General features: G+C 44.8%; 1 protein-coding gene across 7 annotated transcripts in view; it reads left to right on the top strand.

Moving 5' to 3' along the window:
* Window positions 1–18,836, top strand: part of STK32B (serine/threonine kinase 32B) — a 408,290-nt gene that overhangs the window by 325,710 nt on the left and 63,744 nt on the right. For 5 of the 7 annotated variants that reach the window (XM_005554455.5, XM_065544765.2, XM_065544766.2 and 2 more), the window contains exon 6: window positions 9,619–9,708. The exons of the other annotated variants lie outside the window; for them this stretch is intronic. In XM_005554455.5, the coding sequence (XP_005554512.3) occupies window positions 9,619–9,708 (90 nt within the window). The remainder of the gene's footprint in view (window positions 1–9,618; window positions 9,709–18,836) is intronic. 7 annotated transcript variants of the gene reach the window in all.

Here is an 18,836-nt window from a genome sequence, read left to right as displayed (position 1 = left end):
AGTGACCTTTGCTCCACTTCCCAATAGGTTCCTCATCTCCATCTGACACCACCTCAGCCTGGACTTCATTGTTCATATCACTGTGCATTTTGGTCACAATTTAACAAGTCTTTGGTAAGTTCCAAACTTTCCCTCATCTTCATGTCTTCATCTGAGACCTCCACACTCTTCCAGCCTCTGCCAGTTACCCAGTTCCAAAGTCACTTACACATTTTCAGGAGTCTTTATAGCAATGCCTCACTCCTGGTACCAATTTTCTATATTAGTTTGTTGTCACACTGCTATAAAGAACTACCTGAGACTGAGTAATTTATGAAGAAGAGGTTTAATTGACTTACAGTTCCATAGGCTGTACAGGAGTCATGGCTGGGGAGGCCTCAGGGAACTTATAGTCATGGTGGAAGCAGAAGGGGAAGCAAGCAAGACTTCATATGACTGGCAGGAGTTTGGGGGGTGGGGGAAGTACCACATACTTTTATAAACAGTCAGATCTTGTGAGAACTGACTCACTAGTACAAAAACAGCAAGGGGAAAATCCAACCCTATGATCCAATCACTTCCCACCAGGTCCCTCTTCCAACACTGGTGATTACATGAGATCTGGGTGAAGACACAGACCTAAACCATATCAGAGGCCTTTGAGAGGTGATTAGGTCGTGAGGGTGGAACCTTCATGAATGGGATTAGTGCCCTTATTAAAAGGACCCCAGAAAGTTCCCTCACCCCTTCCACCATGTGAAAACACAGCAAGAAGTTGCTACCTCTGAACCAGGAAGCAGGCCCTTCACAGACACCAAATCTGTCAGGGCCTTCATCTTGGACTAGCCTCCAGAACTGTGAGAAACACATGTCTGTTGTTAATCAGTCTATGACATTCTGTTACAGCAGCCCAAATGGACTAAGATGGGGAATGAAGGAGTGGAAAGAAGCTAATAAGGTACTTAGGACAAATCATTCTGATATGGTTTGGATCTGTGTCCTCACCCAAATCTCATGTCAAATTGTAATCTCCAGTGTTGGAGGTGGGACCTGGTGAGAGGTGATGAGATCCTGGGGGTGTTCTCATGAATGAGTGAGTTCTTGTGAGTTCTGGTTGTTTAAAAGTGTGTAGCACCTTCCCACTCTCCCTCCTCCTCCTCCTTCATCCATGTGACTTTTCTGCCTCCCCTTTGCCTTCCATCATGATTGTACATTTTCTGAGGCCTCTCCAGAAGCCAAGGAGTTGCCACTATGCTTGCTGCACAGCCTGTAGAACCATGAGCCACCAATGATACCTCTTTTGTTTATAAATTACCTAGTCTCAGATATCCCTTTATAGCAATGCGAGAACAAACTAATGCATCCTTCTCATGGAAATTGAAAGTGAAGGACCGTCCTTCCCTCCTATATTCCTGCTACCACTGGGTCCAATTCCAGCTTGGCCTGGTAAGAATAATCTTAATTACCCACTGTTCCCAGGACAGTATTTGATACTGATCTGGAGAAACATGTGACCTAGCCCCTGGCTCCATGAGGCACACCTGTCTGGAAAAGAGCCCCATATGATGGAATGAGTTAGGAGCAGAGTAGGGGAAGCAGTGGTCTTGCCACCCCATGACCCAGGGTGGAGGCAGCGCCATCCCTGGGCAGCTGCCTATTCTCAGTTCATTTTGCCTGTCGGAGCTTCATTGCCCCCAAAAGACAATGGCTTAAAGAAGTAGGAAGACAAGAGGGCTTAGAGTGAAACCTACCTGGGGCTTGAATTCTGGCTCCAGGAGCTTGGATGAGAGGGTCACTTTCTCAACTGTTTACACCGTGGATGGCATGACTAGACAATGTTCAGACAGGCCCTACCCCAGCAAACTCCTTCATCTATTGAGATTGCTCTGCCCCAAAAAGTTGGCCTCTGTTTGGCTTTCACAAATTCTCACCTGAGTGCATCTCATCAGCAGAATCGAAATCTCGGCCAGAACCCTTGCTGCAAGAGAGTTAGAAAATGCATTTCCCCCTTCTGGCTCTTGTGATACAGGAGGTAGCAAAGAAAGGAGTGGGAGAGGATACTAAGTGTGAGAATCTAGTGTCCAGCATGGCACCTCCTGGAGTCATTGCAAGGAGCACATCATAATAGGGAAAGTGTTGCAAAAACTTCTCCAAAATGTTACTAATTGTGATTAATATGATTCATAAAATCACACGCTCACTACAGTGAGATAGAAAGGAAGTGTATTAGGGAGCCTTGGCTCTGCAGCCCTAATGAACGTCAAAAGCTACTGGCTTGACATTAAGAACCATGGACCTAGAGAAATGGTGGAATAAAACTAAAAATTTCTGAGCTCTCTCAAAAGCCTTGGACTGGGTGCTTCCCATGCAGCATCAGCTCAAACTGGGGGCACATGCCTGGCAGGTTTTATGGAATCAAAGGGCATGGGGGCACCGGAATTAGCTGGGGATGGAAGTGTCCCTCCCAAATCTCAGCGAAGGAGTTCAGTAAAGCCCAGAAATGTTGCATTTCTTGTCACTGGTTGTTTTCCATTCTTCACCTGTGCATGGGAGCAGCCTGGAGCAGACAGATGATTTTTTTAAGGCCCTGCATTCCCACCCCACGACCAAGGTACAGAAGGAAGCCAAATTAAATGGAACAGAAAAAAAAAATCAAAGGCTCATTTTATTCTTTATCAGGCAAAGACACGTGCCGAAAACATAGTCTTCCTACCGTCATAAGCCAAAAGAAGCTTGGATAAGCTAGTACCATGGAATTTGATTGGGTTTCTTTTTCCCTTTTGCCATTGTCCTGTGATAAGTTTGCTGTGATCTCCATGAAGATAAATGGGAAGAAAAGAATAGTTCTATGTGGTGCCCAGAATGTTTGATCCTGTGTCCAGCAGCGGCAGCCAGTGTTACAATCAGTGCCCACAGCTCCAAAGTGCGATTATTATTAGCAGAGAGCCAGGGTTGCTGGAAATGGCCGGAGCCTACCAGGGGAGGGAGCTGCAGGGCCCACAGCCCTGATTCTCATCTCTTTTGGGCTTCTGCTGCTTCTTTGAAGCAACCCCACTTTGACCTCTGGCTTAGGCATAATTTGGGTCCTGTAAACCAGCTGAGATGGGGACAGATGTTCACCTGAGACTTACTCCAAATTCAAGAATGATGAAAGTGAAACAAGCCAGAGAATACTTGAAAGGAGACGACTGCTTGTAGATTCCCTTTCATCCTAACTCTTGGTCTTCCTTCCTCTAGAGGGAGCTATATTTGCACCCACTCCCAGGAATTTCAAGGGAAGCATGGCACCCATAAAAGTGTTCACAAAAGGAGCAAGGCCTGCCCCTACAAGCAGATGTTCTATTCTCCCAGGCTGTGGCCTTGGAGGTCCCAGTAAGACAGCCATACTAGGCTACAGCCAGGCTCAAATTCCTTTGATAAACACCACGTGGAGTTATTCCATCAGGTTTCTGCAGTCTTAAAAGTCAAGAGTTAAAATGGAATGTTGTCTATACTCCTGTGACTATTACGATATCCCTACAAACAATAAGGAATGAAGAAAGGTGACAGGATTCAACTGCCCCAAGTTCTCTTTCATTTCTGGGTAGTTTACAAATAATAGAAATTTATTTCTCACAGTTCTGGAGGCTGGGAAGTTCAAGATCATGGGCAGATTCAGTGTCTGGTGAGGGCTGCTCTCAGCTTCCGAGTTGATATCTTGTAGTTGTGTCCTCACATGGCAGAAGATGGAAGATCAAAACAGTGAATGCAATGTGAGGCCTGTTTCATGAGGTGAATAATCCAATCACCTCCTAAGAGCCCCATCTCTTTTTTTTTTTTTTTTTTTTTTTTTTTTTGAGATGGAGTCTCACTCTTATCGCCCAGGCTGAAGTGCAGTGGTGCGATCTCGGCTCACTGCAAGCTCCGCCTCCCAGGTTCATGCCAGCCATTCTCCTGCCTCAGCCTCCCAAGTAGCTGGGACTGCAGGCGCCTGCCACTATGCCTGGCTAATTTTTTGTATTTTTAGTAGAGATGGGGTTTCACCGTGTTCACCAGGATGGTCTCCATCTCCTGACCTTGTGATCCACCTGCCTCGGCCTCCCAAAGTGCTGGGATTACAGGCGTGAGCCACCGCCTGGCCAGGTCCGCATCTCTTAATGTAGTTGGCCCTCTGTATCCATGGGTTCAATTCAACCAACCGTGGATAAAAAATGGTCAAAAATAATTTTGTAGCAGACAAAAAATAACAATACAACAATAAAAAATAATACAAATACAAACAATATATGTAACTAAAAATAGCTACTTCCATAGTCTTTCCATTGTATTAGGCATTATCATTAATCCAGAGATGATTTAAAGTATGTGGGAGGTTGTATGCAGGTTAAATGAAGTACTAAGACATTTTATTTAAGAGGCTTGAGGTCCACAGATTAAGGTATTCCTGAGGTGTCCTGGAATCAGTTCCCCATGTGAATACTGAGGCATGACTGTAACTTATCACATCGGTGATTAAGTTTCAACATATGAATTTTGACAAATACATTTAAACCGTAGCAGGAGTCCTCACCAAGAACCCAACCATGCTGGCACCCTGATCTCAGACTACTGGCCTTCAGAACTGTGAGAAACAAATGTCTGTTGTTTAACTCACCCAGTTAAGGGCATTTTGTTGTAGCAACCCAAACTGACTAAGACTTAGAGATACCACTCTCTGTGGTAGTACATTTCCTGGTATGAGCACAAAAACTAGAGTAGAAAATCAATAGTGTAAATTCTATCACTAGTCTATCAATAGTAAATTCTGGGGTCAGTTTTGAAGAATTAGTGGAAATCTACTAGGAAGTCAAGAGGGAAGAACATTCCAAGGGGTGTCAAAGGCTTGGAGATGAGATGCATTTCCATGTGTTCAAAGAAAGGAGAGATGCATGTCTGGAGTACAGGGTACGTAAACAGGCCTGGGAGCATGATTATTGATTATTGATACTCTATTAGCACTTGTATTAATGGGTCATACACAATGTCCTGGTCTCCTTCTCTTTGATTTTTGGATGTTTTCAGTTTATGGAAAGTAAACCAGTTCATATTTTCACATTTTATAGTAAACTTTCATTCTCCTGAGAAGGAACTCATAGGAAATCTTGTTGGGCACTGATTTTCACTTTCCTACATCTTCAATAGCCCATTAGATGAGGCCCACTGGGAAGTCACAGCTTGTCAATTAGCACAGCCAGGGGAGAGCAGAAGTGGAATCCTGCTGTCTGTCATGCAGGATGTTGCCCACTGTGCCTGAATTCCTGGGTGAAAACAGCACGTCTCTTCCAGAGCATCCCTGAAGGCCAGGAGGTAACAAGGTGAGGACCCAGCTCTGTAGGAGGAGAGTGGGACAGGGGGAAAAGCCCCACTCTGGCTTCAGCACATATCAGCCTTGAGACCTTGGTCCTGACACTAGTGACTGGAACCTCAGGTTATTCTTCTGTAAAGACAAGGATAGTAATACCCTCCCCTCAGGACCCCTTGAAGGATTAAGATGAGACTTGATATCGATCCCACACCAGTTATTAACCCTAAATAACAGTGGTTTAAAGGAACCAGGGGTTGCATTTTTCCCCCTCTTTATGAGTTTCCCTGCTTTGGTTCTTGCCCCTGTAATCCATTCACAGCAGCTGAAAGAGTATTCAAAATTGAGTCCGATCATATTGAAACCCTCTCACATGGAGTAAAAGCCACCATCCTCTCTCAGCCCAGAAGGCCTGACACATTTTTCCCTTCCCTTCCTGAGCTCCTTTCCCACTGCCTCCCTTTTTCTCCCTGGCATCTTTGCTGGCCCTTGTGTGCTGACAGTCCCCTCCACCAGCTGCCCTCTTCCTCCAGAGTTTTGAAACTGTGTTGACAGCTTGCTTTCCTCTTCTTCAGATCTTTGCTCAAATGTCATGTTCTCAGTCCCTAACCATCCTGTTTAGCCCTATAACTACCCCACAAGGCCCCTATTAATATTAGCCTCTTCTTACAGATGAGGAATCTGAGGCTTTCAGAGCTTAAATAACCTGTCTAAGTCACATAGCCATTAAGTGTCTGCATCAGTTGGGATACCACCAGTGGAAAGGAACAAAGAGCCCAACTTAAACAGTCCTAAATAGTAAAGGGTATTTTTTAGCTGAAGTTCAGTGGAATGAGGCTTCAGGCAGGGTTTGATCAGGCTCTGGCACCATTTCTCTGCTATACTTGAAGCTTTACCTTCTCCATGGACAGCCTACATCTTTATACTGTTTTTCCTTGTGGTCACAAATAGCTTCTGCAGTTCTAGGGAATCATATCCACGCATGACACTGTCCAAAGACAAAGGATATCATTCTGGGTAGCTCCTGAAAATTGGAAAATTACAAGAGAAATAACACTTAACATATTATTTGCATTTTTAAAACTTCCTTATAGCAAAAGGCACTATAAACAAAGTCAAAACACAAACAATAGGCTAGGAGAAAATATTTGCAACACACATAGCAGAGAAAAGGGCAAATGTATCTTGAAGACAAGGAGCTCCCAGTGAAAACTGACCAAGGTTCCGAGAGGCTGATCACATGGGAAACGGACAGCCTCCTCTGCGGCGAGATAACATTTCTCACCATATAATTTGCAAAACATGAAATCACTGATAACAATGAGTGCTGGCAAAGTGCACATCCCCTTATTCTGTTTATAGTGCCATCAATTATGGCTTTTTAGAACATAATATGCATACCCCTGAACTCAGCAATCCCACTTCTGGGATTTATTCAGTCGAAATAAAAGTACTAATGTATAAAGATGTATTCAGGAATTCTTGTCACATATTCTATAGTAACAAGACAAACAATTAAGCAAGCAAAGTTGGAAACAACATGAATACCCATAGTAGGGAATTGCTGGATAAATGATACATTGTATGATACAAACATACTATGGAATACTGTGTAACTATAGGTCCATGGCTTCTTATCTGAAACCCTTGGGGCTGATATGTTTTCATAATTCAGAATTTTTTTCAGAAGTAAAAATTCACTTAGATAATATATATGATAATATAAAATAACATGCTTAACATAATATGTAATAATATCTTAAATAATATATTTTTATACTATGTAATACTCCATACAGGTTTGTGGGAACACCTTGTAATCAAATATGTTAATATTTGATTTTATTGGATATTTATCCAACAAATAAATTTATATGGATAAATTTATTGGAATAATTTATTCCATTCATCCAAAATGGAATAAATGAAACTGAAAAAGAATGTTTCAGGTCAAATCTTATCACCAAAATAATTGTGGAAAAAACTGGACTTAGAATGGAGGATAAAGGATTGTGGATGTCATAGGTAGACCTATGTATACTAGCTTGGGGGACATTGGGGGGCATTGTGGGTATACATTCTTAGGCACACTCCATGATACATGGCTAAATTCAAAAGTAACTTTTAGAGTGACCCATGAAGTATGATCTCATTATTGCAAGAACAAACCAAAGCCCCCATATATATGGATATGCATTTGCATAAGCCAAGAGAAATCATGGAGGAGCCAGATGAATTGTGTGATTGATTACATGGGGGTGGGAGAGACATTGAGGGGCTTAAAGGGGTAACCCAAAAACATGTCTGTATTCTTTCACTTATTTTAATGAGCTGGCATCACTTTCATAATGAAAATACCAAACTTTTGAAAGAGGGGGAAGGTGCAAGAAAACCAAACAAAAGCCATATTTGAAGGCTTCATAATCCTCTTGCAATGCTGACGTGTGCCACCGTGTGTGGAACTATGTGGGTGTAGGGCACAGCAGTGACCACAGCATACACTCACCTTCACATGCCTCAAAGGGCAAAACAGTAATGAGTTTTCTTTCTTGTTGGTATTAGAAATAAGGGAATAGGAGGGTGCAGGGGATAGACTGGTCCTCACTGGAGAAGATGGGTTTTGAGTCACTCCTTGGCAGGATAATAATGCTAAGAGCAAACACTTATGAGAAGCTTCCCTACTTCCTGCATGTCAGCCTCACTCTAACCGTTTCATGCATATAAACTCCCTGATTTCTGCGACAGCCTTCTGAGATGGGTATTTTATTATCATCATCCCCATTTTATAGGTGAGGAAATTCAAGCCCAGGGAGATTAAGTTATTTGCCCGAGGTTATACAGCTACTCCCAACAAAGCTGAGGCCCAAACCAAGGCAGTCTGGCTCAGAGTGTGTGCACCCAACTACTACTACACACTGCCATTTTTCAGACAGGACCATGGATGGTTGAATGGAGACATACCCATTGCAGCCACAGGGAGGGGCCTGAGGAAGCCCCAGAGTCTAAAGCAGCCAGGGTATGTTCTAGAAATGTTACCTATGTAGGAATACTGTGCCTCCCAGCAAAGACCTGGCTGGATGCCTTAAGCTTCATTCACAAGTACCTGAGAGGATTGTGGATCCTCACTGAATCCTCACTGATGCACCTTGCTGCTGCATCTCACCTAGGATCACTGGACAGATAGCTGGCTGAGCAGCTTGCTCACACGTCAGTGCTGGCAGTTCAGTCTAAGATTAGAGGGTTGTATGTTACACTGCTGGTGCTTTTTTTGTCCACTGTAGCTGATCACATCGGGCATACCTCTCCCGTGTGTAGTCCCATGGGCTTCTCAGCATGCCTCAACGCACCTGCTCCAAAATGTGTTTTCCCATCTCTTGGTGATGCCTTCCAAGTCCCTCAGAGTCAATTTTGCACGTGCCACCCATCTATGCATTTCAGTCCCACATCCCAAATACCACTGTCAGGTTTGGTGAAAATCCAACCAGCCATTTTCACATGATATGATGACAGACAAATAGAGAGAAATGTAATTGAAGTTATAATTATTATCCAAGGCTCTCTGAGCTGGAGTCGTATGTGTACCAAATTCCCCAAAAAGCAAGTACTGACCAAAATTTCCCAGAAAACAAGTACTGACCATTTGGGTGTTTCCTTCCTCCCTGTCCCCTTCCTTCCTTCTCTTCTGTTTCCCTCCTTTACCTGCACATCACTGAGTTTCCTTCTCTCCTTCTCTTTCCCTCTACCTTCCTTGTCATGTTTCTTGAACACCTACTTTGTAGGTACACCCAGCCTATCCATGCCCATCTGCTGCCATCACTTCAGCCTGGAGGAAAGGTGGTCTCAACTCCCCACCCTTCTCCCTACTAAATTCATCAGCTACAGTACTAAAGTCTCCAGTAACCATAGCGGACAAACAGCACAACAAGCAGTGTCCTCTGGGTGGGAGAATCCTTCACCCACCCCTGCCCCAGCCACGGCCCACCTACAGTTTTCCTGAGAGAAGGCGTCTGGAGTGACCTGTCTCATTTCTTTCCAGGAGCTTTAATTCGCCACATCAGTGTCTCCAAACTTTTAATCCATAAAAAAATGTATCCTGCCCCTCAATATATTTAGGTAAAAATAATATGCATGTTACCAAATGAATTTACATTCTGAAACATGCACACAAAATAAACATTTGTAAAGTATCATGTAAGATAGTATTATAAATAGAAGTTCTAACGTTTTATTCCCAGTATCCCACCTTGCAAACCACAGCTTTAAATAACCCAGCTGCCTGCAGCCCATGCTAACTGGAGTTTCTGTTTCTGTATTTGCAGGACATGTTCACATTACAGACTTCAACATAGCGACGGTAGTGAAAGGAGCAGAAAGGGCTTCCTCCATGGCTGGCACCAAGCCCTACATGGGTGAGTGTTCCAGGCCCCTTCTTTTCATGTGATCAGGCTCAATGCCTAAGACTCAGCATCCTTCTCTTGTTTCGTCTGCCACTGCCCGCTGCCACACACCCTCCTCCCATGCTCCCATGAGGCCCCACAGTTCCCAGTAGATACAATGCTCTCTCGAAGCTCTGGACCTTTTCCAAGCTGTCTCCTCTGCTAGACAACCACTCCCCTCTTGGTTTTTCTAGAGAACTCCTGCTCAGCCAGAGAGCCATGGCTCAGGCTTGAGAGGGTGGCAAACAAAACAAGTACTTTCTTTTCCATTTACGTTCAGTATTTTCCAGAATTTAACTTGGTGATGGCCATTCTGGGTCTATATTCTTAGACACACAGTGTTCTTTCAATATGCAGTTTTAAATCGTTTTTTTAAGGAATTTTTATGGAATTATCATTTTTAGTATGCATTCTGTTCTCTTGCTTTTATTTTCTTGGTTATGGATGCCTCTTATCTGAATGCTGGATCTTCTTTGCCAATCTTCAACATTTCTCACTGTCTCTCAAATCTTTACTACCTCTTCCTTCATTTCTTTAAAAATGTTCTCATTGTTATATTTCTCTTTCTCCCAAGGCATTATCTATTGTGTTTATTTGTTTCGTGCATTTTCTAGTGAAGTCTTCATTTCTGAAATCATTTGCCCTTGATTTCTTTCTCCCTAAGTTCTCTCACCTGATTTCTGAGTTTTTTATTCTAATTTATGTTGTTTTTCATGTCTTACATAATTTTGTTAATGCTTTTATTACGTGTTAATTCTGAATATCTATATTGTTATCAATTGCTGTGTAACAAACTGTGGCAAAACATAGTGGTTTAGGACAATCACAATATTATTTCTCGCAATTCTTTTGGTTGACCAAGTGTTTTCTCTTCGGGTTTAGCTGGTTCACTCATGAAAATGCATTCAGCTGGTAGGTCAGCTGGGAGCTGGGTTCAGCTAGGACAGCTGAGATAAACATATCACTCTTTCTCTATGTGGTCTTTCATCATCGAAGTGGCTAGAGTGAACTTCCTCACATGCAGTTTCAAGATGGTAGAGCCAGTTCCCCCATGCTTATCAGGACTCTGCCTGCTTCACATTTCCTGATGTTCGGTTGGTCAAGGCAAGTCACATAGCCAACCACGTGGAAGGGAACTGCATGGAGCATGGGTATCAGAAGGCTGATGCATGGGGGAACCGTGAATGAAACAACCCATCACTGTGTCTTTTAACTCCTTTGAAACGTAGTCTATAGGTTCGTTCTGTTTTATCAGCACATCTTTCTGTGTGTTTGTATTGCAGTGGTGTTATTCTGCTCTTCATTCTCCTTTTACTTGTAACAACTTGGTATGGAATTTGACTTTGATACTTTTCTGTTGCTCTTTTGTTTCAGTAATTGTTGATGATTACTAATATATCATATGCATGAGTTTTATGCCTAGATAATCCACATTTACCATTACAAATAATAAAAGAAATACATGTTTAAGGCTAGAAAATGTAATCAGTGCTGCACAAAAGGTACACACCCATTTACAGCCCAAATTTCTCCATATCTTTCTTCCAAAGGTTACTGCTTTTAATGTTTTCCTTTTGTTTTCCTTTTTCAAATGGAAGAAGGAGGCCTTAGGAAGCAGAGAATCTGAAAAATGGATGAAGCATTAATAGGTGATACCAAACCAGAGGTGCAACTTTTGCTGCAGAAAACTAACCACTGGGATGAGGAGTCCACCATCTCGGCTGAACTCTGTGCTGCTGTCTGTCATTCAGCAGTGAAAATGCCCTGTTTGGCCTCACTTACCTCTGGCCAGATTGTGCCTTATAGGGCACCGTATATTGAATTAAACAACCAAAATCTTTCCTCCCCAACCTCATAAACAGCGCCTAAAACCGCCTGGAGGAGTTAAGAGTTGCACATGGGTATTGGAGTGGAGGAGGAGGCTTAGTTTGGACGTGGTGGAGGGTTTGAATTCCACATGGCCTGCGGAAGAAGAGACCTCCCTGAGCCCTTGGCAAAACCTAAATTCCAATCTATCTTCATGAACACTAGGGTTTTGGGGATCCACTATATCCTTCTTATTATCTTCCTTACAGATTTAAAAAGATATGACTATTTCCCTGGAAGGATAAATTCCACCTTTGGACTTGAGATCAAAATAGAGCCAGCTGAGGGGCCTCCAGCAAGAGAGAGGGGTAGAAATTGCTCATTTTATGTGAACTTTGTTCTTCTAAACTTTTAGAAGATGGTGTGGTTCAGGATCGCATTCCTTACTTAACAGACCTGTCTCTTGTGTTGTTTTGTGAAGTGTCAACATCTAAGGCAGCTTGCTATCCAGGTTTCCTGGCTTTGTTCTCCTCTCCCATTTTTATCTGGAGTTCCTCTTTCCTTTGTCTGTAGGGTCCTTGTCCTGATGCATTTTGGTTCCACGTCATACAGTTTTTCCTTGGGGCTTTTTCCTGGAAGGATTTGTGACTGGGTGGATTATAGACTTTTGATGTCCCGATTCTTCCACCTCCTTCAGAATTTATCGAGAGCCCTTTCAATGCCCCTGATACTAGACTGGGCAAACTCCTACCAGCTTCAGCTGCTGTGCTCAGAGTGGTCAGCTGTGTTTCCCAGTGAATACCTGCTGAATACCTTGGAGTTCTTTGTTTTCTGGTCCATAGAATGCTGCTTTGCTGCTTCTCTTGGTTTCTGTGTAGAAATCACTACCATGCACTTCTTGTCACTGTGGGTGTTTTGCTCCTACCCACCTGTATTTTGAGGGTTGTGGAGACAACTTATTTTTGTAGCAAATGCATGCATGGGTTTTTGGTTTAGCAATCTGTTTGCTCTGTTTTATATGCAGATTTGGGGAGATTCAAAATCTATACCATCATCTCTCTAGAATCTACTACTCATGTCATTAATCTTTCATTTATTAAATAAATTGAATAAATAAAGTTTGGCTACAAATAAATTGAATAAATAAAGTTTGGCTACAAATACCCTCAATGGTATAAATAATAGGCAACTTGCTTTTAAGTATTGACTACATGTCAGGCACTGAGCTAAGTGCTTTCCACCTAAAATTTAACGTGAAGATAGGCCCATTAACTGTAACCTCTAAGCTCTTCTAATGCCCTCGAACATGGGATAGACACGAGTATCTCTTTCCATTTTAGAGTTAAGGAAATGGTGGCTTAGGAGGTTGGGTGACTTCCCCATGTTGACATTGTTGGCAAGAGTCAGACCCAGGTAAATGTGACTCCAAAACCTAAGCTCTGAAGTACATCTCAACCTGACCTCCCATGACAGCAACTCCTTTTTAGCAAAAATACCAGCAGATATCCATATAAGTGAATTCATTCACTTACAGGTAGTCTTCATGGGAGCCTGAGCACTTACTCCAATAAGGCTTTTTTTTGTTGACGACCTTTCTGAGATCCCTTTCCGGAAGGATCTAGAGCTGGGGCAAATCTGACCGAAGAAGTCACTGCGTTGAGAGTCAAGAGAGATCAAATGGGTGGGATTCAGCAACTGATGGGATGGAGAATGGGGGCAAAGGCAACTTCCCAGGTCTCTGGATTTTGCAGCAGAGTGGTGCTCACTCTGTAGGGGACACAGCAAGACCAGTAGGTTTGTGGAGTGGCATGATGCAGACTGGACATGTGGATGGAGAACCTGCCGGCACTGAGATGCAGCACAGCCAAGGAAGTGGGCGGGATACCCCAAGAAAGATGCAGGAAGGCAGAGAACCAGATTCCAAGGCTCAAGAATGCCGTGCTGGAAGGGGCATGTGGAGGCTGAGGGGGACATCCCACAGGGGAGTGCCAAGAAGAGAGACACAAGGTAAGGGCAGCAGCTCCCATTAGAAGCCTCCTCGTATTCCTACAGATTCGTTCTGACTGCTTTCACGCTGTTTCCAAAAAGCAAATTGATGTCAAGGGGTGTAGATCCTGGACCACTGGAGAAGTTCAAGACAGTTTTTGTTTTTGTTTTGTTTTGTTTGAGACAGAGTTTCACTCTTGTCACCCGGGCTAGAGTATAATGGCATGATCTTGGCTCACTGCAACCTCTGCCTCCCAGGTTCAAGCGATTCTCCTGCCTCAACCTCCCAAGTAGCTGGGATTACAGGCACGTGCCACCACGCCTGGCTAATATTTGTATTTTTAGTAGAGACAAGGTTTTACCACGTTGACCAGGCTGGTCTTGAACTCCTGACATTAGGTGATTCATCTGCCTCAGCCTCCCAAAGTGCTGGGACTACAGGCATGAGCCATTGTACCTGGCCAAGTTCAAGGCAGTTTTCTGCCAGCCCTGATGTCTCTGCCTGCACGTGGCACCATGCCTGACAGACTCACCCGAGCCTCCTCAAAGGCTCTACTTGGGCTTCCTGGCCCCGCTCTCTGCCTCACACTGTCTGAGGCAGCCCAGTCCAGGTTCTTAGTCTCCAGGAAAGCAGAGCCATGGGGTCCCAGCTGGGCACTCTCCTCCATGGCCCTGCTTTCTAAAGGGAGAAGAAATCTGGCCTGTATTGGGACCTCGCTACCTGCCTGTCTTCACATTTAATCCTCGGAAGATTCACACGACGTTTCTACATCTCTCTTATTTTATGTGTGAGGAACCTGAGGTCCGGAGAGGTTAATTAGCCTGCCCAGGGCCACACAGCTCGTCAGCGAAGGAGCCAGGATTTGAAGCCAAGTCTGTTTGCATCTGAAGTCTATGCTTTTGCTGCTACAACAAGCTGCGTTTTTGACACTGAGCTCCTGAATTATAAAGACGACTTTCTCAGCCAAGAAATAAGTTCATTGTCCCAGCTGTAGGTGAGAGTTGGGGCTACTGATGTCCTTCCGATTAGAAAAGCTTCAGGCCTGACTTAATGGCCAAATGTACAGAAGAGATTTTTATAGGCTTTAGAGGACACAGCTGATTTTTCCAAATGGTTGTATTTTCAGACATTGTAGTTGGCGAACAGTACCAGTCTGTGGGAGTTTAGTGGGGAAGATGGGGTTAAGGGAGAGCTCTCTCAATAAAGTCAAATCTTGCAGCTCCTGGGGCTGTAAATTCCTAATGCCAAGTGGCAGGTTTGTTTATTTCACTCACTTGAGCTGTTCAGTTCAAAGGCCCAATAACAAGTTCCCAGAATGTTCCCCACACAGATTCAGAAAATGGGCTGATGAGTAAGCTCCCAGAGGTAACTCACAAAAGATGATCCCGGAAGAAAAATTTGCATAGGGCTGAATTTTCATTAATTAAAAGAGCAGATGGAATTTGCAATTGGAGAAAAAAAAGATCTCTCTAAAATGTGCCAGATTAGAAGTCAGAATGTTCCAGCAGCCACACGGGGCTTCAGAGTTTATTAATTTGAGGTGAAATGAAGAGCAGGGCATTCATTCAGTAAACATTTGCAGAGTGTTTAGGAGGTACAGGGCTTAGTTAGGCACTGGGACTGCAGAGGGAAATACTGCTCTCCCAGTCCTTACGCAGATCGTATGAACATAGTCGTACACAGGTCACAGTCAAGGAGGACGATGGTGTAGCTACTGGAAGGAGGTGCTTCTGGCATGAAAAGGGGGAGGTGAGATCGTTTTGGACAGTTTTAAGACCGGTTCCTGGAGAAGGTGACAATCTGAATTAGACTTTAAGGAGGTGCTCTGTTGGGTAACGATACAGAGAGGACATTTACACAGATGGAACAGCCCATACAAAGGCATGGAGGAGTGAAGCACCATTGTGTGAAGGGAGATCTTGGCAGCTCCATTGTTTTACAGCTTCTAGGACAAGAGGAGGTGGGGAGGGAGAGAGGAGACAGGCCAAAGCACAGGAGTCTTGAATGCTGTGGTAAGAGCCCAGGGAACCAGTGGAAGGTTCAATGCTGGAGACCACTGAGATCAGACTCATAGGATTAGGGCCTCAAGAGTGGTGACCTTGGAGAAATAGATGAGTAACAGGAAAGCATTAGGGGTCAGGCTCATGGAGGGTCCAGGTGAAGTGTGGGCTTCAGCATGGGGTGGTTGGGTGTCTTCCACTAAGTGGCTGAGTGAACCTGGGTGAATCTCATTACCAGACATAGTGCGCATAAAGCACTTACCATGATGAACACTCAGGAAATGTTGGCCGCTGAACCACAGGACCTCTCAGAATCCTCGTCTGAGAAATGGGACTAATGGTTTATGCAGTCAGCCTCAGGAGGTTGCTCTGAGGATATATTGACATTAAGTATGGAAGGCATATAGCATAATGCCTGACGAAAGGTAACTACTCAAAACCAGTAGCCAATATTAATGTTTGTTCCGATTGCTAATAGTTCAATGATTATTTGGTGTATGCCAAAGACTGGGAACACAGGACTAACTTCAACATTCCCCTGCCTTATGGAACTCACACTCCAGTTGTGGAAACAGACTAACCAAATCCTAGTTCCCTGCAGGGTCTCGGTTGGCCGGGGGATGGTGGGTGCTCTAGGGAGATGATAGGGCTGTTGCATTGTCAGCACTCACCAAATGTCAGTTCCCTTCCCCCAGGACACTGCAGTGAGCACAGAGGGATGCTGGTGGTGATGGCAGCAGTGGCCTGTCTGCAGTGGGGGAGGTGCAACCAGGGCTCTGTGCTCCACGGAGCCAACAGGAGCCAGGAACAGGTGGAAGCCCCGCCGCCCCCTTCTGAGTTGGAGAGGTGAGATCCCTGCCCTCCTGGGTGCAGCTGTAGCTGCTCAGCTGCAGCTGCAGACCTGGGCATCCCTGTGCTCTCAGGGAAACCCCATTCCCCCCATAGGCTCAGGGGCACCTGTTCCTGCTGCCTGGATTCTCCCTGCTCCTGGTACCCACTCTGATTTCAGAGTGGGGTTGTGGCCAAGCCTGGGTACATACCAGCTAGGTATGCACATACTCAGGGCAGCACTGACATGCCCCTGCTACCTTGGCCCCCTCCAGACATTGGGCACTGACAAGCATGAGAGGGAGACTGAAAGGGTGCTGAGAATGGCTCATAGCTGGCCTGCAGGAGCCCATCAGCACAAACAGCATGAGCACCATGAACAGTGGCAGGAGGCAGACAGGCTACTGGGTGGAAAGGAGTGGGTCCCCATGAAGCCCCACTTTCAAGCCAGGGATGGTCTGAAGCCTGAGGTCTGGGCTGCCAGTTCTGCTGACCGGAGTGAGAACTTGTGATGCCTTTTCCAGGCCCACCCATGGCCACCCATGGACCAATCACCACGTACTTCCTTCTCTCTGAAGCCCATAAAAACCCCAAACAAGACTGGGGCAGATGTTGGGACAACCTGCCTGCGGAGAGGAGCTACCCACTGTGGGTCTCCTCACAGCTGACAGCTGAACAGACATCTGCACAATCTGCCTGTGGAAAGGAGCTACCCACTTCAGGTCTCCTGAGAGCTGTAGTGTAGCTCAATAAAGCACCTCTTTGTGTTGCTTACCCTCCAGTTGTCCATGTACCTCATTCTTCCTGGACACAGGACAAGAACTCAGGACCTGCCGAATGGTGGGAGTGAAAGAGCTGTAACACAAACAGGGCTGAAATATGCCCCCCACCTGCTCACCACGTTGTGAACACAAGGAGAGAAGCAGAGAAGAACTGTAACCCTTCAGGGAGCCCAGACTTAGGAGCTCCCCAAGCCAGGGCTGTGATGCCCTCTTTGGGGCTCTGCAGTTCCTGGCATCTCCAAGCTTCTAGGCACCACCATGTTCCCCAGTGCCCACAGTGAAAGCCACTCTCAGTATGCCTGGTCCAGCTGAAGCCTTGCAGGGAGCTGGCGCTCGTGCCAATACCTGGAGCTGTCCACCCCACCACAGCCAGCATGCCTTCCTGTGTGCAATGCCCGGACCCCCATGCTCGCTCGCTCATGCAACCCTCACTGCTGACTGCCTGGCTTGCCCTTGGCAGGCATGGGATCTGGGCCGGTAGCACAAGCCGAGTGCAGCCTGCCAGGCCGAGCGAGCAGAATGAACCATTCAGGCCTGAGGAAAAACTCAGGTGAAGGCACCACCAGCCATGGGGGTTTCCGGCTGGGGAAGCAACACCCCAAGGATCCCGTGACAGTGGGGCCGCCATGGCAGTGTCGTGCTCTCCTTGTAGATATTATTGAGGCCAGGGAAAGTGAAGTTTGCTTCCCAGAGAAAGTGGCAAAGCCAGCATTCGGCCCTAGGTCAGTGAGGCTCCGCTGCCCATTATCTTTCCTGAGAACCATTCATTCATTCATTCATTCATTCATTCATTCATTCATTCATTCAACAGAGATTTGCTGAGCACCTTCTACATGCTAGGCAGTGTTCTATGAGCTGAAAATGCATGTGTGAATAAAACAAAGTATTCCTGCCCTCATTGGTTTGGCTGTTCGTGAGGGAAACAGTCACTTTAAAAATCATCAAACTGATAAATATGTAATTTGAGATGCTTAGTTTTGAGGAATAATTTTCATGCAGTAAAATGTACTCCTTTAGTGTATAGTTCTCTGAATTCAGACAAACACATACAGTCATAGATAAACACCACCATGATAAAGATATAGATGGGTTCCGTCACCCCCACAAAAGTTCCTCATTCCCAGTCCCTGGCAACCAGCAATTGGTTTTTTACCCCTATGATTGTGCCTATTCCAGAGAGTCATATAAATGAGATCATATTGTATGCAGCCTTTTGAATGTGACTTTTTCACTTAGAATGATGTATTTGAGACTTACTCATGTCGTGTGTATCAGTAGTGCCTTCCTATTGCTGGATATACATACACATGTTTTATCTGTTCATCAGTTGAGGGACACTTGAGTTGTTTAGAGTTTTACATATTTATGATTAAAACTATTATGGACATTTGCATACAGGTTTTATATGAGCTTAAATTTCCATTTCTCTGGAATAATTACCTAGAAGTAGGATTGCTGGATCATTTGGTATGAAACTGCGAAATTGGTTTCTAGAATGCCTAAACCACTTTACATTCCCACAAGCAACAAATGAGAGACACAGTTGTTCTGCATCCTCCCCAGGACTTGGTATTGTCCTGTCATTGAGGTCATTAGGCATTCTAACAGGTCAGTCATGATTTCAGCTTGCAAATCCCTAGTAACTAATGGGGTTGAGCATCTTTTCACTTGCCGATTTGACATCCACATATTTTCTGT

The sequence above is a fragment of the Macaca fascicularis genome, chromosome 5, assembly GCF_037993035.2.
Source record: "Macaca fascicularis isolate 582-1 chromosome 5, T2T-MFA8v1.1".
NCBI lineage: Eukaryota > Metazoa > Chordata > Mammalia > Primates > Cercopithecidae > Macaca > Macaca fascicularis.
Note: the sequence above shows the minus strand (reverse complement) of the source record. Positions and strands in the feature narration are given on the sequence as shown.